We start from the raw sequence: 21,001 nt of genomic DNA, 5'->3' as shown, positions 1-21,001 counted from the left end.
CCAAGAGGCATGGAGGACCATGGGGCCATGGCAGCTTCAGTCTGGTCTTGTCAGATGCTCTCAGGGTTCTCAGTATACAATCCTAAGCCTAATGGACCTCCACGGCCCACTTGTACTTGTGATTCTAGTGTTATACCAACCTCTGTCCCCAGGCCCCTTGTCCTACCCAGACTTGAAGCTCAGCAAGGACAGGCTTAGTTCACTCACTCACTCCACAAGTGCAACTCGAAGCACCGAACCAGCAGGGTCCCGCTGCCTTCATCCTCGGCATTTTGCTCACTTTGTATCCCTAGCACTGTGCTTGACACATAGAAAGTAAATAAGTTAGTATAAAAGAAAGGATCTGTCACCAAAGCCAGGTAGAATTTGGCCCCAGGGCACAGAAATTTATTCATTTATTGTTTGAATCAGAGTCTCACTCTGTTGCCCTTGGTAGAGTGCCATGGCATTATAGCTCACAGCAACCTCAAACTCTTGGGTTCAAGGAATCCTCTTGCCTCAGCCTCACAGGTAGCTGGGACTATAATAGCCACTATGCCTGGCTTTTTTTCTATTTTTAGTATAGATATAGTCTTGCTGTTGCTCAGGCTGGTCTCAAACTCCTGAGCTCAATCAATCCACTCTCCTCGGCCTCCCAGAGTGCTGGGATTACAGGCATGAGCCACCGTGCCCAGCCAAGAGCGTGGAAATATAGATGGCACTGAAAGCAAATCACTCACTTGGCACTTCTGTAGTTACAAACCTGAGCTGCTTCAGGCCCTGGTGTGGGTGAGCTGAGCTCCATTCACAGAACTTACTGTCAGGATGGGGCTCTCACATGCCACATCTTAAAACACCCACCGTGAGCAATGTTGTGAATTTCAGAGCTGACTGCAGTAGAGTGTCACTGTTGCTCCTGATTGAGGAATTGCTTGTGTGGCTTTGGAAGGCCTGGCTCCCTCCTGGTCCCCTGTGTCTGGCCAACTTACTGCATGTGGCACCTTGAGTCTGCTTTGCTTTCTCTGGGCCTCAGCCTTTGCATCTGTAAAATGGGGAGACATTTCATTTGGAACTAACCATTGGTATCCAGGGATGGTGATGGAGTCCATGTGCCTGGGGAGAATGGGGGGACTCTAGTGGGTGGGGACTTTAGTGTGATATCTCTATGGCTCTGAACTGTGGGCTTCCTGCAGGGGCCCGGGAAGCCTTCCTGGAACAAATCACAGGCCTTGAGGGTGCTGTGAAGGCCACTCGGGAACAGCTGCGGGTGCTGAGCAAGGGTGCCCACTGTGCCCAGACTGGAGCCCGGAAGACTTGCGTTCAGCTGGCAGACCTGAAGGCAGTGCTGGCATCCTCGGAAGAGGAGATTCTGCATGCAGCCACCGTTCTTGAATCTCTGGTACCCCAGGACACCCTTTCCCTGCCATGAACCTGGTGTCCCTGGGCAAGAACCCCTTTGGGAGGCTCGGTTACATCTGCAAAGTGGGGGCTACATTGTGCCTCCCACGCCGATTCAGTGAGATAAAGTTTGCAGAGAGCAGACACGTTGCACATAGGCAGTGAACGTGCGGTCACCGGCAGGTGCATCGTATTTGGTATTTCTGCATCCTAGGACTCTGCTTGCTGGAGGCCGACTTTGTGTTTATGTTTGTGTGTTTATAAAATTACTGACACTGTTCAGTTCTGCTTAGTAATTTAGCCAAATGCGGCCCTTGACCTTCAGGGCTGGGCCATCAGTTTCTTCTTCTTTTCCTCTTTTCTCTAAAGGTGATTCCTCTGGAAGGACCCAGCCCACCCCTACACTGGAGCCCTCTGGCTACAGCGGCCCGTGCCCTTGCCAGGAGGTGAGTCCCAGGTGCCTGGGGCGTGGTGACATCATGCCCAGCCCTTCTCTCGGGGGTTCTAGGCTCAGGGACAGCCTCCCAGTTACCTCCACGCCAGGAGTTGGGATCAGATGACACAAGAGCTGCCTAGCTGGGGAGGCAGGTGTCACCACCATGAGAAGGAGAGGTATTAAGGGGAGTGAGCGCAGAGATGTTGGGGGCAGTGGTTGGACTGAAGGCATCTGGGGGCATCCACTGGGTTTATTTTTAATAGCAGCTTTAATGGGATGTAATTCACACACTGTACAATTCAGGGGTTATGTATTTTCACAGAGTTGTATAGCGATCACCACAACCAACTTTAGAGTGTTTCCATCGCTCCCCAAACAAACCCTCACCCACTTGCCATCACTGCCCATTTCTCCTCACTCCCCCACCCCTGACAGCCACTGATCACTTTCTGTCTCTCTGGATTTGCCTCTTCTGGGCATTTTGAATTAACGGAGTGATACCATGGGTGGTCTTTCACATCTGGTTCCCTTCATCCTCGTTGTAGCACAGATCAGTACTTCACTACTTTTCATGGCCGAGTAATATTCCACTGTGTGGATATGCCACATTCCGTGTATCCAGTCATCCGTTAGTGGACACTTGGGTTCGTTCATCCATTGATTTCAAGAAGCACCATAAGTCCTAAAAGCATAAAGCCTGCAGCAGCCTTCCCCTCTGCCATGCACCAGGGGCCTGACACTCATTTCTTGGATGAGGAAACAGATTCAGAGAAGTGAAATGACTTGCTTAAGGACACACAGCTTAGAAAAGATAAATCCAGTTGAGCACAATGGCTCACACCTGTAATCCTAGCATTCTGGGAGGCTGAGGTGGGTGGGTTTCCCAGGCTTGTGAGTTCAAGACCAGCCTGAGCTAGCATAAGACCCCTTCTCTACTGAAAATGAAAAACTGAGTCAAGAGGATATCTTGAGCCCAAGAGTTTGAGGTTGCTGTGAGCTATGACGCCACAGCACTCCAAGGACAACATTGTGAGACCCTGTCTCAAAAAAAAAAAAAGAGAGAGAGAGAGAGATAAAGTCAGAATTCAAACCCAGGATGTCTGTATTAGGGTACCTATAATTTTCTGTCCAAACTGAGGTGTTTTAATGTATGATAAAGACCCTTAATCCTTATGGCAGGACAACGGGCATAAACTGTAACAGAAATAGGGTGTGAGGGCCCCTTCCTCTCTTAGTCTTCACTGTGTGTCAGGCAGAGAACAGAAAAGGAGTCCCCATCCTCATGGCTGTACTCTGGGAAAGGGGGTGTGGTTGGGCCCAGGCCCCTTCTTTGTGAGCTCTTGGCGATGGTCATATGGGCATTTTCACACAGTCACAGAGACAGCACCGCCAGGATTGAAGCTGCTGCCCGGAGGGCACTGTTTGCCTCCAACGCCAGTTACACGCTTCTCTGGAGTCTGGTGGAGGGTACTGTGGCCCTGGAGGCTCGACAGGAACTGGAGGACAGGTGAGACCTCCCAGATGTGGGTAGGGACTTGGCCTCCTGGAGCTGGCAGAGCCAGAGGCTGCTGGTCCCAGGACCAACTTACGGAGTCCTGACCTGTGTGGTAGGTTGGGATGTCTGCAGTCTGTGTTTCACTTGGAGTGGGGCCTCAAAGTCATGGGCCCACTCGGGGGTGAATTATAGGAATCCCGTGCCTAGGAGAAGCAGCCCAGCTCCCCTCTCCAAAGAAGGCACAAGGGCTGGGACCCAGAGCTCAGGTGCCCTGGCTCTGCTGCCCTGCCCACAGGCCACTTCTCTCATTTCCTCTCTGGCACTAGCTTCCTTCCCTACCTTTGCAGACCAGATCCACATCTCCGAATGGGTGACCCCCATCTGTCCCTCTCAGTTCAAGGCTCAGTGGACACTCACCAATACCTTGCTGAGCCCCAGGTTGATGTTCCTAGATGAGAGACTCAAACTGGCTCAGCTCAGATCAGCTGTCTACCCTGAGCCAGTGGACACAGCTGGGGTGAGGTCACATGACCCACCTTCAGGGGCAGGACCCCAGCTCTCCCAGAGGGGTAAGGGATGGAAACGAAGCTGGGGTCTCTACCCCAGCAGTGCTGTGTGGGGAGGTCCAGGTGGGGAAAGGTGTAAACAGCTGGATAGGACAGAAAGCCTGATGTAGTTGGTGGATTACAGGGGGTCAGCCCAAAGTTATCATGCAGCCCAGGAGTCTTTATTTACCAGTAAAGAGTGACACGCCCGGGGTCACCAGCAAGGGTGTGGCCAAGTCAAGACCAGGGCCTGGGCCACCATGCTTCTCACATGCCCATGCATTTCTTCTTTACTATTTATCCTGAGGAGCTAAACATTTGCAAAACATGTGATTCTCAAGAGCAAACCAGCTGAGCCCTTGCAGAAAAAAATTTCGCTGAACTAAGGAGGATGTGGTCCTCCCTCTGCCTTCCCACCCCTGCAATGTAGTGGCCACTTTCCAAGGCCAGCTGGCTGCAGGGCTGCAGGCATGGACCCTGCAGGGGGCAGCTCTGCCTGGGAAGCTGGGAGGAGCCTTTGCACATCTGGGGCTCCATTCCAGCCCCCAGACAGTGACCCTGCACCGGGTCCTTGGGCTATTGTGGCCTCTGTTTCCTCCCAGGTACCAGGAGGTCCAGGCAGCCCAGAAAGCACTGGGTATAGCTGTCACCAAGGGGCTGCCCGAAGCTGAGAGAGTGCTGGCCACTGTGCAGGATGTCATCGCAGATGCTGCCCCACACCTAGCGTCGCTGGCTGCCTCTGGAGTGCTGGTGAGCTTGGTCATCTTCAGAGCTCTGCGTGCGGTGGGGCTAGACAGAGGCAGGAGGCCTCAGCTGTCTAACAGTTGAAATGAGATAGTCCAGCCGGGCACAGTGTCTCACACCTGTAATCCCGGCACTCTGGGAGGCTGAAGTGAGAGGATTGCTTGAGCTCAGGAGTTTGAGACCAGCCTGAGCAAGAGCAAGGCCCTGTCTCTACTGAAAAAAAAGAAAAAGAATTAGCTGAGCGTTGTGGCAGACGCCTGTAGTCCCAGCTACTTGGGAGACCAAGGCAAGAGGATCGCTTGAGGCCAGAAGTTTGAGGTTGCAGTGAGCTAGGCTGACACCATGGCACTCTACCCAGAGCAACAGAGTGAGACACTGTCTCTAAATAAATTAATTAATTACATTAAATGAGAGACTCCACCTGCAGGGCTTGGCAGAGTCAGCTCAGCCAGTGTTTGATGATGACCAGGACGATGAAATGGAGGTTGGGGCCATTTCCGTACGTTGGTGACATTAGCAATGATACCAGACAGACACGGAGAGAAGTCCCAGCTCTGCCACTCTAGCTCTGTGACCTCAGTTTGGTCTGTCACGTGTAACTTGCCTGTTGAGCTGTTTCAGGGCTACTTCTGTGGGGCTGGGAAGGGATTCATGAGTAAAGCACAGGGTGGCCATTTGGCCCCTCTGTGCCTGTCACCCTACACTCAACTCCTCTGGATAAATCCCTGAAATCCCCAAACTCAGAAACTGAACTTTAAAGAAGGACTAAGCTTATGCAAATGCACTGGGGACAAAACCTGTCCCATGCTGACTGCCAAAGACTGGTCATTGGCAGCCTGTGCCCGTCCCACGTGTGTAAAGAGTCATACTGGGTGTGGACATTTTTGCCCAGGTTGCTGCCTCACACACTGAGGTGTTTCTAACATGCAGAGCCTGCATGGTCTGCTTCTCAAGTCCGGAGAATTCTACATTCCAAAGCATAGCTGGCCCCCAAGGTCTCAACTATAGCATGGTGGACCTGGGGAAGGACTCTCACTTTGCAGTGAGGAAATGTAGGTTAGGAAGGGTTAGCTGAGTTGCCCAAGGCCACAAAGCTAGAAACCAGAGGGGGGATTGAGTGTGAGCCTCAAGTGACTGGTGCTGCAGGCTGCCTTGTCTCCCTCTGCCTCTCAGCCTCCTGCCTCCCTGCCCCTGGGGCTTCTACCCGGGTTCTGAGGCTTGGGTCTGACCCTCAGCTTCTGCTCAGTAGGGTGCTTCTCCCCAAGGAGAGGCTCTGCCCACTGGCCCTCCTGCCAGGCTCTGCTGAGCCCACCATCTCCCTGCAGCCTCAGAAGTCCAAGGCTGAGGACCTGGGGCTGAAGGTGAGGGCCCTGGAGAGGACAGCTGCATCAAGAGAGCACGTGGCCACTGAGGCTGCCCGAGCCCTCCAGGCCGCTGCCCAGGCAGTGCTGCAGAAGATGGAGCCCCTTGTACAGGTCAGCAGGACACCTATAGGTGATATGGGTTTGGGGCTGAGGGAGGGAGCCCATCCTTCAGGTGCCTCCCTTAAAGCTCCAGAGAACCTCAGAGGCAGCTGAGCTAAGAGAAGGGTCCTTATTTCCTGAAATGAGTGTGTGTGAGAAGAGATGGGGTGGACAGACAGACAGACAGGCAACAGCTCCAGCAGTCCCCAAGCCACACCCACCATCCTCACTATCAGTTGGAAATGAGATGGTCCCTGACCGGGTGCCTGTAGCTCAGTGGTTAGGGTGCTGGCCACAATCTCAGGGATGGCAGGTTCGAACCCAACCCAGGCCTGCCAAACAACAATGACAGCTACAACAACAACAAAAATAGCTGAGCATTGTGGTGGGTGCCTGTAGTCCCAGCTTCTAGGGAGGATGAAGCAAGAGAATCATTTAAGTCCAAGAGTTTGAGGTTGCTGTGAGCTATGACACCACAGCTCTCTACTGAGGGTGCCAAAGTCTGTCTCAATTAAAAAAAAAACAAAGAAATGGGGCTCGATACCCATACACAGTGGTTATGGTGTCAGCCACATACACTGAGGGTGTGAGTTTGAACCTGGCCTGGGCTAGCTAAACAACTGCAACAAAAAATAGCTGGTCATTGGGGCAGGCGCCTGTAGTCCCAGCTATTTGGGAGGCTGAGGCAAGAGAATCGCTTAAGCCCAAGATCTAGAGGTTGCTGTGAGCTGTGATGGCACAGCACTCTACCCAGAGTGACAAAGTGAGACTCTGTCTCTAAAAAAAAAAAACAATTCTAGCTGAGGAGGTTATTTTTTCTTGCTTAAGCCCAAGAGTTGGAGGTTGCTGTGAGATGTGACACCATGGCACTTCTACCAAGGGCGACATAGTGAGACTCTGTCTCAAAATAAATAAATTAATTAATTAATTTAATTAAATTTAAAAAAAAGAAATGAGATGGTCCCCTTGCTCCCTCCCTCCCTTCTTTCCTTCCTCTGCTCATTCACCTACTATTTAGTGAATACCTGTTTTGAGCTGTCCCTGGGACCTACAGTGCTAGACCACACCATTTGGGGTTTATAGTCAGGAGGGGAGACAGTGTCAAATGACCAGAGATTTCAACAATTATGGGGTGAGGCCAGGCAGGGTGGCTCTCACCTGTAATCCCAGCACTCTGAGAGGCCGAAATGGGTGGATCATCCGAGCTCAGGAATCTAAGACCATCCTGAGTAAGAGTGAGACACTATCTCTACTAAAAATAGAAAAACTAGCCAGGCTTGTGGCAGGCGCTTATAGTCCCAGCTACTTAGGAGGCTGAGGCAAGAGGATCGCTTGAGTCCAAGAGTTTGAGGTTCTTTTTTTTTTTTTTTTGTAGAGAAAGAGTCTCACTTTATGGCCCTCGGTAGAGTGCCGTGGCCTCACACAGCTCACAGCAACCTCCAACTCCTGGGCTTAAGCGATTCTCTTGCCTCAGCCTCCCGAGTAGCTGGAACTACAGGCGCCTGCCACAACGCCCGGCTATTTTTTGGTTGCAGTTTGGCCGGGGCCGGGTTTGAACCCGTCACCCTCGGTATATGGGGCCGGCGCCTTACCGACTGAGCCACAGGCGCCACCCGAGTTTGAGGTTCTTGTGAGCTAGGCTGACACCACGGAACTGTACCCAGGGTAACAGAGTGAGACTCTGTCTCAAAACAAAAAAAAAAGCAATTATGGGGTGAATTTAGCTTAGTCCATGGGTTTCCAACCTATGAAAGTATAAAAGACCCCTTTAAACATTTTTTTTCCACAGTATCTTTTTTGTTTTTTTAATTATTGTTAAATTATGGGCGGCGCCTGTGGCTCAGTCAGTAAGGCGCCGGCCCCATATACCGAGGGTGGCGGGTTCAAACCCAGCCCCGGCTAAACTGCAACCAAAAAAAAACTAGCCGGGCGTTGTGGCGGGTGCCTGTAGTCCCAGCTACTCAGGAGGCTGAGGCAAGAGAATCGCTTAAGCCCAGGAGTTGGAGGTTGCTGTGAGCTGTGTGAGGCCACGGCACTCTACCGAGGGCCATAAAGTGAGACTCTGTCTCTACAAAAAAAAAAAAAAAAAAATTATTGTTAAATCATAGCTGTGTACATTAGTGCAATCAAGGGGTACAATGTGCTGGTTTCATACACAATCTGAAATATTCTCAACAAGCTGTTCAACTTTTCATTTGGAAAGAATTTAAGTTTATAAGAAGGCTGCAGAGAGAGTACAAAGAATCACATCCACCCTTCACGTGGACTCCCCTTGGGATAACATTTGGCCAAATGACACTGCAGTACAAGTGTCAAAATCAGGACAACACGACGAGATACACTGAACTAATTGACACCTTGTTCAGATCCTGCCCACCGTCACAGAGACCAGGAGCTACCCTCAACTTCCTTTTAAAGATAGGAAAAGTCTCCTCTGAAGAGGGAGGAGTGTCTAAAGAGCTGAGCCTGGTGCCTGGCAGCTGCCTGGGGAGCTCGGCTGTGCAACATAGTGAGACTCTATGTTGGAAAAAAAACAAGGGTGGCGCCTGTGGCTCAGTGAGTAGGACACCGGCCCCATATGCCGAGGGTGGCAGGTTCAAATCCAGCCCCGGCTAAACTGCAACCAAAAAAAATAGCCGGGCGTTGTGGCGGGCGCCTATAGTCCCAGCTGCTCGGGAGGCTGAGGCAGGAGAATCGTGAAAGCCCAAGAGCTGGAGGTTGAGCTGTGAGTCCTGTGACATCACGGCACTCTACCGAGGGCGGTAAAGTGAGACTGTGTCTACAAAAAAAAAAAAAAAAAAAACAGGCTCAGCTCCTGTAGCTCAAGCAGCTAAGGCACCAGTCACATACACCAGAGCTGGCGGGTTCGAATCCAGCCTGGGCCTACAAAACAACAATGACAACTACAACCAAAAAATAGCCGGGCATGATGGCGGGAGCTTGTAGTTACTTGGGAGGTTAAGGCAAGAGAATCCCTTAAGATCAGGAGTTGGAGGTTGCTGTGAGCTATGATGCCATGGCACTCTGCCCAGTGCAACAGCTTGAGGCTCTATCTCAAAAAAAAAAAAAAATTAAAATAAATAAATAAATCTTAACCACTGGCTGGGTGTGGTGGCTCACGCCTGTACTCCTAGCACTTGGGAGGCCAAAGTGGATGGACTGCCTAAGCTCACAGGTTCAAGACCATCCTGAGCCAGAGTGAGACCTCCTCTCTAAAAATAGCCAGACATTTGGCAGGCACCTCACTCAGCACGTCAGTTCCTCCCCACTGCCACTGGACGAAGCTAGATCCGTAAAGAATTCAGGTTTGGGGCGGTGCCTGTGGCTCAAAGGAGTAGGGCTCCAGCCCCATATGCTGGAGCTGGTGGGTTCAAACACAGCCCCAGCCAAAAACTGCAAAAAAAAAAAAGAATTCAGGTTTGATGCATGAATGGGGAAAAGTATGGCTCACCCTTACACTGGGATGTGAATGGACCTTAAAAAGGAGTGAACTGTTGCTCCAGGCTATGATGTGGGGGACACCTAGAAGCAGGGGAAGTGAAAGGCCACACGTTGTATGATTCCATTTGTGCCAAGGCCCTAGACCAGGTATATCTACAGGGACAGAAAGCAGACTGATGGTTGCCCAGGGCTGCTGCAGAGAGGTGGAAATGGGAGCCACTGCTTAAACTGGGTTTGTCTTTAGAGTGATAAAAATGTTCTGGAACTAGACAGAGGTGGAGTTTGCACAACATTGTGAGTGCACTAAACGCTACTGAACTGTTCACCTAAAAATGGTTAATTTATGTCATCTGAATTTTACTGCGATAAATAAATAAATAGGTAAATAATTTAGGTCCAAAGATCTACTCAACACTGCTTAAGTCTTCTGACTACTTAGCAACTTGGAGGGAGGAAGGTGGTGCTGGATTCAAACTCGCCAGCTCTGGTGTATATGATTGGTGCCTTAGCTGCTTGAGCTACAGGCACCGAGCCTGTTTTTTTTTTTTTGAGACAGAGTCTCACTATGTCACCCTCAGTAGAGTGCTGTAGCGTCACAGCTCACAGCAACCTCCAACTCTTGGGCTTAAGTGATTCTCTTGCCTCAGCCTCCCAAGTAGCTGGAACTATAGGCACCTGCCACAACACCCAGCTATTTTTTGTTGCAGTTGACATTGTTTAGCTGGCTCAGGCCAGGTTCAAACCCACCACCCTCGATGTATGTGGCTGGTGCCATAACCACTGTGCTTTGGGCACTGAGCCTTTCCTTCTATTATTGTGTTTCAGTTTTCCTCTGAGCTTTTGTAGGAGAGGTATCTTCTTGGGAGAGAGATTTGGGCAAACCAGGTGTTCCTTGTAGACAGCATGGCTCAATTTCAGTGATATTTTGGGGACCCGTGTATGTGGTTTGGTGCCCGCCTGACCCACCTCCAGCCAGTGCACCTGCCAGGCCACCGCCTCATCTCTTCTCCTCTCTCCAGCTGCAGCAAGAGGCCAGCGCCACCCTGACCCAAGCTTCCTCGTCTGTCCAGGCTGCTACAGTGACCACCACGGGGGTCAGGACCCTGCTGGCTGACCTGGAAGGTATGTGTGTCTGGCTTGGCTCTAGGCTCTGTGATGCACGGACACCACCCAACTCCCCCTCAGCCAGAGCAGGCTTGTGGGCTGAAGCCAGGCAGATGGTTCCCTCTGCCTCTCAGGGTCTCTCCCATGGCTGCCCTAACTCCTCATCTGACATGCCACTCACCAGGTACTTCCCCATTCCCCCAGTGTCATCAGACCACATGCAGAACCCCCCAGGCCCAGATAAGAATCTCACATTACTGGCTATCCACCCTGATCTAGTCCACTCTGCCCCGGGGTCCAGTTACCGGGTATGAATACACCTGCAGTGGTCCAGTGCTGAGCTGGAGCTACGGGTAGTGTGGGTTAGGTAGTCCAGGTGTCTTTTGAACATTAGGAAAATAGACCAAGTGCTCCTATTTTACATGGGTAGACTGATGAAAGAAATTGCTATCCATCCCTGGGTCAAAGCTGAGCAGGAAATAGAAACCAGCAAGTAGGATGATTCTTCTCCTCAGAGTCTCCCTACCTATGGGGCTTCTGCAATATCCTCTTTGTTCCACAGAGAAGCCACTGGGCTCCTTGTCCAAGAGACTAGATAAGGCAGGAACACACCTGAGCCCCAGAGGTTTCTTGGGGGTCCAGAAGTCAGGCCCTGGCTGTTGGCCTGGCTCTGTGTCCCTCCCCACCTTGCCCACTGCACAGAGATGTCGCTTCAGCCAGATGCCCGGGCCCTCTGAACAGAGGAGGGACTGGTCAATGCCTCCTATTCCCTAGGTTCCCGGTAGCCTGGAGTCCTGGTCACCTGCTGGTTAGGGGGCTTCCTCCAGGATAAATGAAGCTGTGTGTGCTTGTGTACTAGAGTCATGTTTAGGAAAATGTACATTCAATGATATATAATGATGGAACATTAGGATCTTAGAACATTGGAATTGGCTTGACTCATCTACCTTGGCTTGACTATCTCTAACAATGGGGTGCTCAGACCGGGTGTAGTGGCTCACGCCGGTAATCCTAGCACTCTGGGAGGCCAGGGCAGGTGGATTGCCTGAGCTACAGGTTCGAGACCAGTCTGAGCCAGCGTGAGACCTCGTCTCTAAAAATAGCCAGGCATTGTGACAGGCACCTGTAGTCCCAGCTACTCAGGAGGCTGAGGCAAGAGAATCGCCTAAGCCCAGGAGTTGGAGGTTGCTGTGAGCTGTGTGATGAGGGCGATAAAGTAAGACTCTGTCTATACCAAAAAAAAAAAAAAAAAGAGGGTTAGTGTTCAAATCAGTTTAGGAAAAATCTCGTCCTGTAGCTCCCCCTTGAGGCCTTATAGAGGACTTTAGAACAGCAATTTTTTAACGGGTATGCTGCAAGAGGATCTTAGGAGTACTGTGAAAAATTTGAAAGATTATTAATGAAATTACTTTTAAAAAGTTCAAAGTGCAGTAAGTGTATTCTTTTTTTTTTTTTACTTTTTTTTAATCAACATAATTCAAGTGTGCCGTGGAAATATAACTATGGGTTCAAGTGTGCTGTAAGGTAAAAAAGGTTGAAAATCACTGCTTTAGGGTGGCACCTGTGGCTCAGTCAGTAAGGCGCCGGCCCCATATACTGAGCGTGGCGGGTTCAAACCCGGCCCCGGCCGAACTGCAACAAAAAAATAGCCGGGCGTTGTGGTGGGCGCCTGTAATCCCAGCTACTCTGGAGGCTGAGGCAGGAGAATCGCTTAAGCCCAGGAGTTGGAGGTTGCTGTGAGCCATGTGACGCCACGGCACTCTACCGAGGGCCATAAAGTGAAACTCTGTCTTTACAAAAAAAAAAAGAAAATCACTGCTTTAGAATATTAAAGGCTCTGAGTATTCCCGTAATAAAGAAACTTGGCTCACTTAAACTTAATTGACATTTCTGCCTAATGTTTATTAACACCCTATAGAATGAGGCTTCCACTGAATGAACTTTAAACACCAGTTTTGTGTACAAGAAGCAATTTCTTGATCTAACTTCTAGAGAGAATGATTATGTAATATGATGCCCCCAAAGTTTAGAAGACTTGATGCTTTATTTTATTTTATTTTATTTTATTTTTGAGACAAAGTCTCAAGCTGTTGCCCTGGGTAGAGTGCCATGGCATCACAGCTCACAGCAACCTCAGACTCTTGGGCTCAAGTGATTCTCTTAGCTCAGCCTCCCAAGTAGCTGGGACTTTACAGGCGCCCGCCACAACATCCCGCTATCTATCTATCTATGTATCTATATATATATATATATTTATTTTTATTTTTATTTTTATCTTTTTTGAGACAGAGTCTCACTATGTTGCCCTGGGTAGAGGCACAGCAACCTCCAACTCTTGGGCTTAGGGCTTAGGTGATTCTCTTGCTTCAGCCTCCCGAGTAGCTGGGACTACAGGCGCCCACCACAACGCCTGGCTATTTTTTTGTTACAGTTGTCATTGTTTTAGCTGGCCTGGGTCAGGTTTGAACCTGCCACCCTCGGTGTATGTGGCTGGTGCTGTAACCACTGTGCTATGGGTGCCAAGCCAGGCTTGATGCTTTTAAAAACTTGACTTTTATCAACTGCAATCAGTACTTCTTATGATAAATTTCCCATAGAATTTTATCAGAAAGGAAAAAAGGTCTCTTTATACAAAAATGGAGACTGCTTTTTATTGGATAATAAAATCTATGAAAATTGTTAACATTTAAGCTTTTTGTCTTGGCTGCTTGGGAGTTCAGAGGTAAATAGTACATTTGGTTCCTGAAGTACCATTATCCTAAATTTCTGGTTCCTTCTCATTCCTTTCCCTTCCTTTTTTTATACCTCTCATTACAGAAGGCTCTTGGTATTCTTTTTCCTTTTTTTAATATATGCCTTTTCCCGAGTAAGATTTATTTTAAGAATTCAAGGATAGTAAATTTTAGACATCCTTTAATTCCATTTATATCATTACTAGGTAAATCATAAAAAATGATATTATCATCTTGATACATACCAAAGAGACGTAAAATTCAGTGTGTTTTTTTTTTGTTAAAAATATATAGGAAACTAAAATTAAAGAAAAATTTTATACAAGATAGAAATGTTTATCACGAAAACCAACAAATATAATAAAGGCAAAACACTGGATGAATTCTTATTAAATTTGGAAACGAGAGAAAGATAGTCACTGTCACCATCATTACTTGGTGTAGTAAGTCTAGCAGGAACAATAAGTTAGGGCAGTCTATCATATGTGTCAAAAATTTCAATGTAATAATATACTGGCTCTTGGTTTTCTACTGTAATGATCCCATTGTTGATTTATCTGTCACTGCACACATCCTCAAAGCTTGTTAGAAATAGGTGGTGCATAAAAAATTAAGAAGTGAGCAGATCCAGCCATGGACTGTGTTGGGGTCCCCACCCTTGCCACTGGCCCAGGCACTGATCACCATGTAACTTTATGACTTTGGTAAATATCGTAATTAAATTCAGTATGTCCTGGATGAGTCTGAGGAGGTTATACACGGGCCTCATGCAACTTGAGCTCCACTTGTGTTGTCCAGGGGCTTGGGGTCTTTCACACCCCTGTCACTGACCTCCTGGCAGGCTCTGGAGGCGGGAGCGTGGTTCTCCCGACACAGCCTTATTTGGGTTTGCAGGAATGAAGCTGAGGTTTCCTCAGCCCAAGGACCAGACAGTGCTGCGGAGGAAGGCAGGCATCGTCAGGGACAGGCTCCTTGCAGACGCAAAGAAGAAGACCAAGCAGGCAGAGAAGATGCTGGGAAATTCAGCATCTCTCTCCTCCAGCGCCAAGAAAAAGGGCAGAGAAGCAGAGCTATTGGCCAAGGACAACGCCCAGGTCAGGGCTGTGAGGACAATAGCCTCCCACCTTCTGGGCCTGCAGAAGGGCTGCCATCTGAGAGCCACCCCACCCTGAGGGCCTTTCCCACTGTTTGATGCTGACTACTCCACACTCACTAACAGCACAGGGGCCCAGCTGTTAGCTCAGAGTGTCACATGGTGGCCTTATTGGTTCCTCATGAAGTAGGTGTCCTTGCTGTCCCCATTATACAGGTGAGGACACTGAGACCCAGCAAGGTTCATGAATGTATCCAGGATTCGCACCTGGTCTGTCTGGCTTCACTGCCTAAACCACCAGGGGTGTCCAAACTGTGGCCCACGCAGGCCGTGCTGATCCTGTGAGGACTTTTTTTGCTTATCTGTGGTGTCAGATATCATGAAAAGTATGCACAGACCATTTTTTGTGTGTGCTAATTAGTTTTGTTAGTGTTTGTATATTTAATGTGTGGCCCCAAACAGACAACTCCTCCTTTTCCAAAGTGCAGCAGAGAAAAAAGGTTACCCACCCCTGCAGGCTTTTCTTTATTTGGGGCCATGTCACACTAGATGTGTGTCTCCCCAGCTCTGTTGCTGGCTTTACTGCTCACACCCCAAGTAAGCTCCTTCCTGGTTGCCTTTTCATGGTTTCTTGTTATGCAGCTTAGACATTGCCCAGCTCTCCTTTCTCTCTGTGCCTCTGTGTCCCCCCTGGAAAGGAGCTGGAATCTCCCGTCTGGGGAGGGAGGAGGAGTATCCAGCAGCCTGCACCTAGCCTGCACTCAGTACATACTTGTTGAATGGATGACTTGCGTGATGCAGATGACCGCCTGGCATTAGTACGTAAGAACTCTTTACCACTCCATCACCCTCTTCTCCCTGCCCCCTCCAGCTTGCCAAGGCCCTGCTGAGGGAAGGGAAGCAGGGGCGACACCGTGCCAGCCGGCTTGCCAGCCAGACGCAGGCCACACTCGGACAGGCCTCCCAGGAGGTGCTGACGTCTGTAGTGCTCAGACAGGAGCAGGAGGAAGCTGAGCAGGTATATATGCAAGACCCCCATCCCATTTTCTCCTTCCTCTGACAGTGGGGGGTAGTGGGGAATGGAGGAGCACTCAAGCTGTTCCTCCCTCCCCGAAGGTGGGTGTCCGGCTGACTGAGTTGGAGCGGCAGATCCGGGAATCGCGCCTCTCCCTGGAGAAGGACATAGAGGCTTTGTCGGAGCTACTTGCCAGGCTGGGTAAGGAGACCCTTGGGCTGGGTCCTGGGCCCCTGGGGCACCTTGAGGATCTTCCCTCAAGATCCAGTCCTAGGCAAGATTTCCTCCTCCTGCTTAGCTTACAGGTTCCTTCATCCCCATCCTCGGGGGCCATCACAGGCTTTTGTACCCACCCCAGGCCCCTGGGCCACGTGCAGCAGGGCTGGTGTCTAGGAGTGAAATCACATTGAGTAACTCTTTGTGCCTCCAGGAGCTTCTAGTCTGGTGGGGGAGGGAGACACAGAAAACTTACCACAGGCAAAGACATCTGTGGGTTCTTGATGACCGGCGGAGCCCTCAGTGACTGAGGGTTGAAGAGAAGAGAGAATGTCACAGAAGCAAGTGTGGTGTCGAGCATCAGGCGCTGGCTCTATGCCTTCCTTGGATATGAGACTTTAAGAAAGTCACTTCACCTCTCTGAGTCTCAGTTCCCCCATCTGTAAAATGGGAGTAACAGTGGGCAATTTGGAAAGTGCTTACTATAATGCAAGGTATGTGGTGAGGGGCAGTAAACAGTGGCTTTTAGGAAAGAGATCAGATTCAAGATGGGCCTTAGCAAGGAGGCATTTTGAATGAAGGGGACAGCACATCCCAACATCACCAAGGCTGGGAGGACAGCAGTCAGAGCAGTTGTGCTGAAATGAATAGCATGTGGAGTGCTGTGGCATCACAGCTCACAGCAACCTCCAACTCTTGGGCTCAAGCAATCCTCCTGCTTCAGCCTCCTGAGCAGCTGGGACTACATGTGTTCACCACCACGCATGGCTAATTTTCCTATATGTTTTGTAGAGATAAGGTCTCACTAAGAGGCTGGTCTCAAATGCCTAGCCTCAAGCAATCTTACTGCCTCAGTCTCCCAAAGTGCTGGGATTATAGGCATGAGCTACTGCACCAGGCTGAACAGCATGCATTTTTAAAAATGTAAAATACACATGTGTATAGTCACATTACTGTGCCACTGTCCCCACCACCCACCTCCAGAACTTTTCATCTTCCCAGATGGAAACTCTGTCCCCGTTAGATACTACCTCCCCCACCCTTCCCCAGCCCCAGACTCAGCCACTCTCCTTTCTGTCCATAAACTTGACTCTGGGGACCTCCTGTGGGATTTGCTCTTTTCTGACTAGCTTATTTCACCTAGTGTATTGTCTTCAAGGCTCATCTGCCTAACAGCATGCCTTTTCAGTTATCATTACTGCTGAAAGGACGAAGAATCACCATGTTCTACATTTTGTCTGGACACCAGGCCTGTGCTAAGCTACTCACAAATGTGACCTTAGAGAATTCTTATACTGACCTTTTGATGCAAGGACACTGATTCTCTTGCCATTTTGCAGATGTTGAAACTGAGGCACAGAGAGCACAGATAATGTGCCCAAGTCCCCACAGCCAGTCAGTGGGACAGTCACATGTGGTCTTACTGACTCAGAGCCACTGCTCATAGCCACTAGTCTGTACAGGACACTGTGAGCATAAACCACTGAGGCCACTGTCACTGTTATTTGCTTGTCAGACTCTGTGCTGGCATTGTCCTTGAACTGGGGATAGGAGAATGACAACACACACCTGGACCCTACCCCTGGGACCCCCACACAGCCTGGGCAGGTAGAATGGTGTAACCCAATTTTGAAACTCCTCAAAGGCCAGGCTGTTTGGACTTTCCTGTGGACAATGGGGCCTCTTGAGGTCTTTGCTGGGAGCAGAACTTGCCCCAGGAGCAGGGCTCTGGCTGTGGCATAGCTCCTGCAGCTATTGTGCCTGGCCCAGCCTTCCCTATCCAAGAAATTCAGGAGCCCTGGGGGCCAGTGGGATCCTATGGGATTAGAAGCCTCTGGGACTTACTTTCCCATCCCTGTCACTCTCCTACCTGGCTGAGCTCTGTCTTGCTGTTGAATGTCACAGTGACAAGATGACAAGGGTCAGGTGGAAGAGGCAGCCCATGGATCTCATTCCACAATCATTATCAAGTTCTAATGTGAACACCTGCCCCATCCCCTTGTCTAGGGATTGGGGAGGTACAGAGAGGTACTTAACTCCCAGGAATAGGGCTAATGCACATAGGGGCCAGGGTGAGGACCCTGCTGCCCATTTTCCAGGCCTACAGTCCCAGCTCCAGCTGCCCCCAGCCTTGCTCTGAAGCCAGGGACCATGCTGTTTACTCAGGTGACACCCACACCCTGGCACACTCTGAATGAATGGATGGCAGCGTGTTGGAGCCAGCAGAAATCATGGGAATCTCTCTCTCATACACATTGTTTTTTATAGATAAGGAAACGGATGTTCAGAGAGGGGACTTCTTTTTTAGCAACAATAGTAACACCATCAACAAAAAGTAACAGTTCTCCAGTACCATCCAGGGGGAGAGCTCCAGGGTCTGGATGTGAACACTTTGGGGTGGCTGGGCCCTTACCAACCCCACCACACAGTTGTCTTAGACCTTGTCTTTCCCTGGTGGATGGTGAACAGCAGAATCCTGTGAAGTCTGAGCAGGGGAGACTCTCAAGAGAGGGGGCTGAGCAGGTTCTTGGGGCCTGTGGGGGGAGCTGGCTCACACTGAGGCTATCTGTGCCCCTCTCCCCAGGGTCTCTAGATGCCAGTCAAGCCCCAGCCCGGGCCCTGAATGAGACTCAGCAGGCCTTGGAACACTTGAGGCTGCAGCTGAGCTCACCAGGGACCCTGCAGGGGAAACTGAGGCTGCTGGAGCAGGAGTCTGAGCAGCAGGAGCTGCAGATCCAGGGCTTCGAGAATGACCTCGCCCAGATCCGCGCTGACAAGCAGAACTTGGAGACCATTCTGTACAGCCTGCCTGAGCACTGCGCCAGTTGGCAGTGAGGGCTTCTCAGACCCCCCCACACACTCCCCCACCTGCTGTTTTCATGGCCCAGGACATGCAAAGGCTGCCGCCCCCACTCACAGATGTGCCCACATCAGTATGCCCCCAAGCCGGCTGCTGTGGGTACCCTTCGAGCAGGAGCTAGTGTGCATACCTGGCTCTCTGGGGCATTCATGCATACTCCCATCCCTGCACAGGCATAAACACACACCCATGTTAGTAACAACACGTGCACATGCACACGTGGGTACATGCCTGTGTGTGATGCACACACATGTTCAAGTCCATCCAGGCATGCACACGTTAATGAGTCCACAGCTGCTGCTGAGAGCCACCTATGTACTAGGCATCCATGGGTGCTAGATGGATTGTGCATCAGAGACCCAGCAGCGTTAACATGCCTTAACATGGAGTAACTCTTATTCCAGATAGCAGAGAGATCTTAGCAGATCTACAGAAATCCAGGGTTCAGCAAGAGCTGGAGTAACTAGTCCCAGAGCTGCCCTCTGCCCCCGCCTGCCTGCCGATGGTAGTGGGTACCCAATAGCCCTACACAGCCATGGGTCAGCAGGCCAAGAAACACAAGATCTGGAAGGGTTCTCAGCAGTAGAATCTGGGCCCAGGGACCCCAGAGGCCATGATGGGACCTAGAGCAAGGCCTGCCCTGGCAGGGCACTGTTAGCTTTTCCAGACACTTTCCTCTTGGAACCCTGAGACTGCACTGTGCACTGGAGGAATCACCTGCCCTGGGCCCCATCCCCCTTCAGCCTGTGCCAGGCCCTCAAGGACTGGAGGGGACCTGGGTCATGGGGGTTCAGGCCGCTGAGAGCACGCCTTTATGGCCCCAGTAATCCAGTTGGCCTTTGACATTCCATTCACCAGTCCTGTGGCCCCACCTGCCATGAGGGAGGCCACAGGGCTGTGGAAGCATGGCTGCAGCCCAGCCTGTCCTGCCTGGGGAACCCCCCTGTGGCCAGGCCCTTGCGTGGCCTCTGCCCAGGACTCCCTGGCATTTCCTCCTGGCACTCCTCCCCTTTCCTGGGCCCTCCAGCAGACAGCAGGGCTTTGGCACTTAGAAGATGGGGGACCAATTCTGTTTAATGTGGGAATAAAGGATCCTTTTTCTGAGTTGGATGGTGAGTCTCTGATCCTCCCTGAGGGTGGGCACCAGACCCTGGCTGTGGGCTGCACACTACACATCCCAGGGAAAGCCAGTGTGCAGGCAGAGGAGGCACACGCAGTGGTAGGAAGTGGGCAGAACCAGAGTTCATGGGTTTGCCAATTCTTCCCACTGGGGGGTTCTACTGGGGTCCTTTGTAGGTACCTGTCCGCCTCCTCTGTACTATTGGTCACTTACCAGGCAAAGTATGTGGGCTGAGGAGCCTGAGGGTGGGGTACAAAGAGGCCCTCAGCTGACCTCTGTCCAGGCTGGACACAGGAACTCAAAGCAGAACAAGGAGCAGGGAGGAACATCTCAGGAGAGGTGGAGGTCGTTGGGCTTGGCCTTGAAGGGTGGGGAGCAGGAGGAAAGATTCCAGGCAAGAGGGTGGGCAACACCGTGGGGCTTGCAGGGCGGGAGCCTGGCCAGCTAGGGTAGCTCTGGGGACTAGATTGAATCGGTGGGATTATGGAGCAAGTTTATCAGGGCTCGTGCCCCAAGGCCCAAACCCCTCCCCACCGTTTTAAGCAGAAAAAGGGAATCTATTGGGAGGGTCATTTGGAACCTGGGTGGGAAAGGCTGCCAGGCCTTGGAAACAGCCTGGGGGGAGTCTGAGGCTGCCAGGGTGGGGCAGCTTCCCCCTCCTCCCTCCTGCCTTTTCTCCTGGTCTCTGCCTCTGCCCCATGCTCCTTGTTTGCTTTGCTTTTTTCTCTTTACAGAGTAGCTTTCTTTGCTTTTCTTGCACTTGATGGAAGAGGAGGCTCCACTGCCTCCCCCGCTCCACCATGGCCTCGTGTGTACATGTCATCAAGTCCAACACTTAGAGACAAGCTGGCAACTCTCCTGATTCCAGCTTCTCAGCTCAGTTTGGGTCCCCTAACCCCTGTTCAGGATAACAGGGATCTCTGGATCCAAGGCCACATAATGAGATGACCATGACCCCCTCGACCTAATGGGGGACACTTCAGAGAAGAGGTGCGCTCCTCCATAGATAACCTTAAAATCAAGGCGGGGAGGGTTGGTGTGGGGACATCACTGAGCTGAGCTAGAGACTTGGTAGATTTGCAGGGTCAGAGAAGAGATGCTGAAGACAGGGAAGCTGCTGCTCCAAAGAGTTTGGTGACTGGTGTTTGGTATAGTGGTGCCAAGGAGACAAGGTTTCTTAGGACCTTTGGGACAGGGTCTGTTGTCCTCCCTAGCACATGCCCCTAGTTTCTCTGTTGACGGGGCACACAGCCATTCTGATGTCTGCTCTAAGCATCAGCCTTTATCCACGCAAGCCGCAGAGCTCAGCAAAGCCCCATTCCAGCATCCCCAAAGGGTGGAGAACAGGCTTCCTCTCCAT

At 50.8% G+C, this 21,001-nt stretch overlaps 1 protein-coding gene across 2 annotated transcripts in view; it reads left to right on the top strand.

Annotated features, from left to right (window-relative positions):
- Window positions 1–18,791, top strand: part of LAMC3 (laminin subunit gamma 3) — a 66,215-nt gene extending 47,424 nt beyond the window's left edge. The window contains exons 19-28 of one of the 2 annotated variants that reach the window (XM_053556540.1): window positions 1,173–1,378; window positions 1,747–1,823; window positions 3,186–3,320; window positions 4,456–4,603; window positions 5,923–6,072; window positions 10,521–10,623; window positions 14,232–14,431; window positions 15,302–15,448; window positions 15,547–15,646; window positions 18,246–18,791. In XM_053556540.1, the coding sequence (XP_053412515.1) occupies window positions 1,173–1,378; window positions 1,747–1,823; window positions 3,186–3,320; window positions 4,456–4,603; window positions 5,923–6,072; window positions 10,521–10,623; window positions 14,232–14,431; window positions 15,302–15,448; window positions 15,547–15,646; window positions 18,246–18,496 (1,517 nt within the window). In that variant the 3' untranslated portion in view covers window positions 18,497–18,791. Of the gene's footprint in view, window positions 1–1,172; window positions 1,379–1,746; window positions 1,824–3,185; window positions 3,321–4,455; window positions 4,604–5,862; window positions 6,073–10,520; window positions 10,624–14,231; window positions 14,432–15,301; window positions 15,449–15,546; window positions 15,647–18,245 lie in introns of both variants that reach the window. The other variant, XM_053556530.1, reaches the window with a different exon arrangement.
- The last annotated feature ends 2,210 nt before the right edge of the window (window positions 18,792–21,001 follow it).

Source organism: Nycticebus coucang, chromosome 2, assembly GCF_027406575.1.
Source record: "Nycticebus coucang isolate mNycCou1 chromosome 2, mNycCou1.pri, whole genome shotgun sequence".
NCBI lineage: Eukaryota > Metazoa > Chordata > Mammalia > Primates > Lorisidae > Nycticebus > Nycticebus coucang.
The sequence above is the reverse complement of the archived record's forward strand: the minus strand, read 5'-3'. Positions and strand labels throughout refer to the sequence as shown.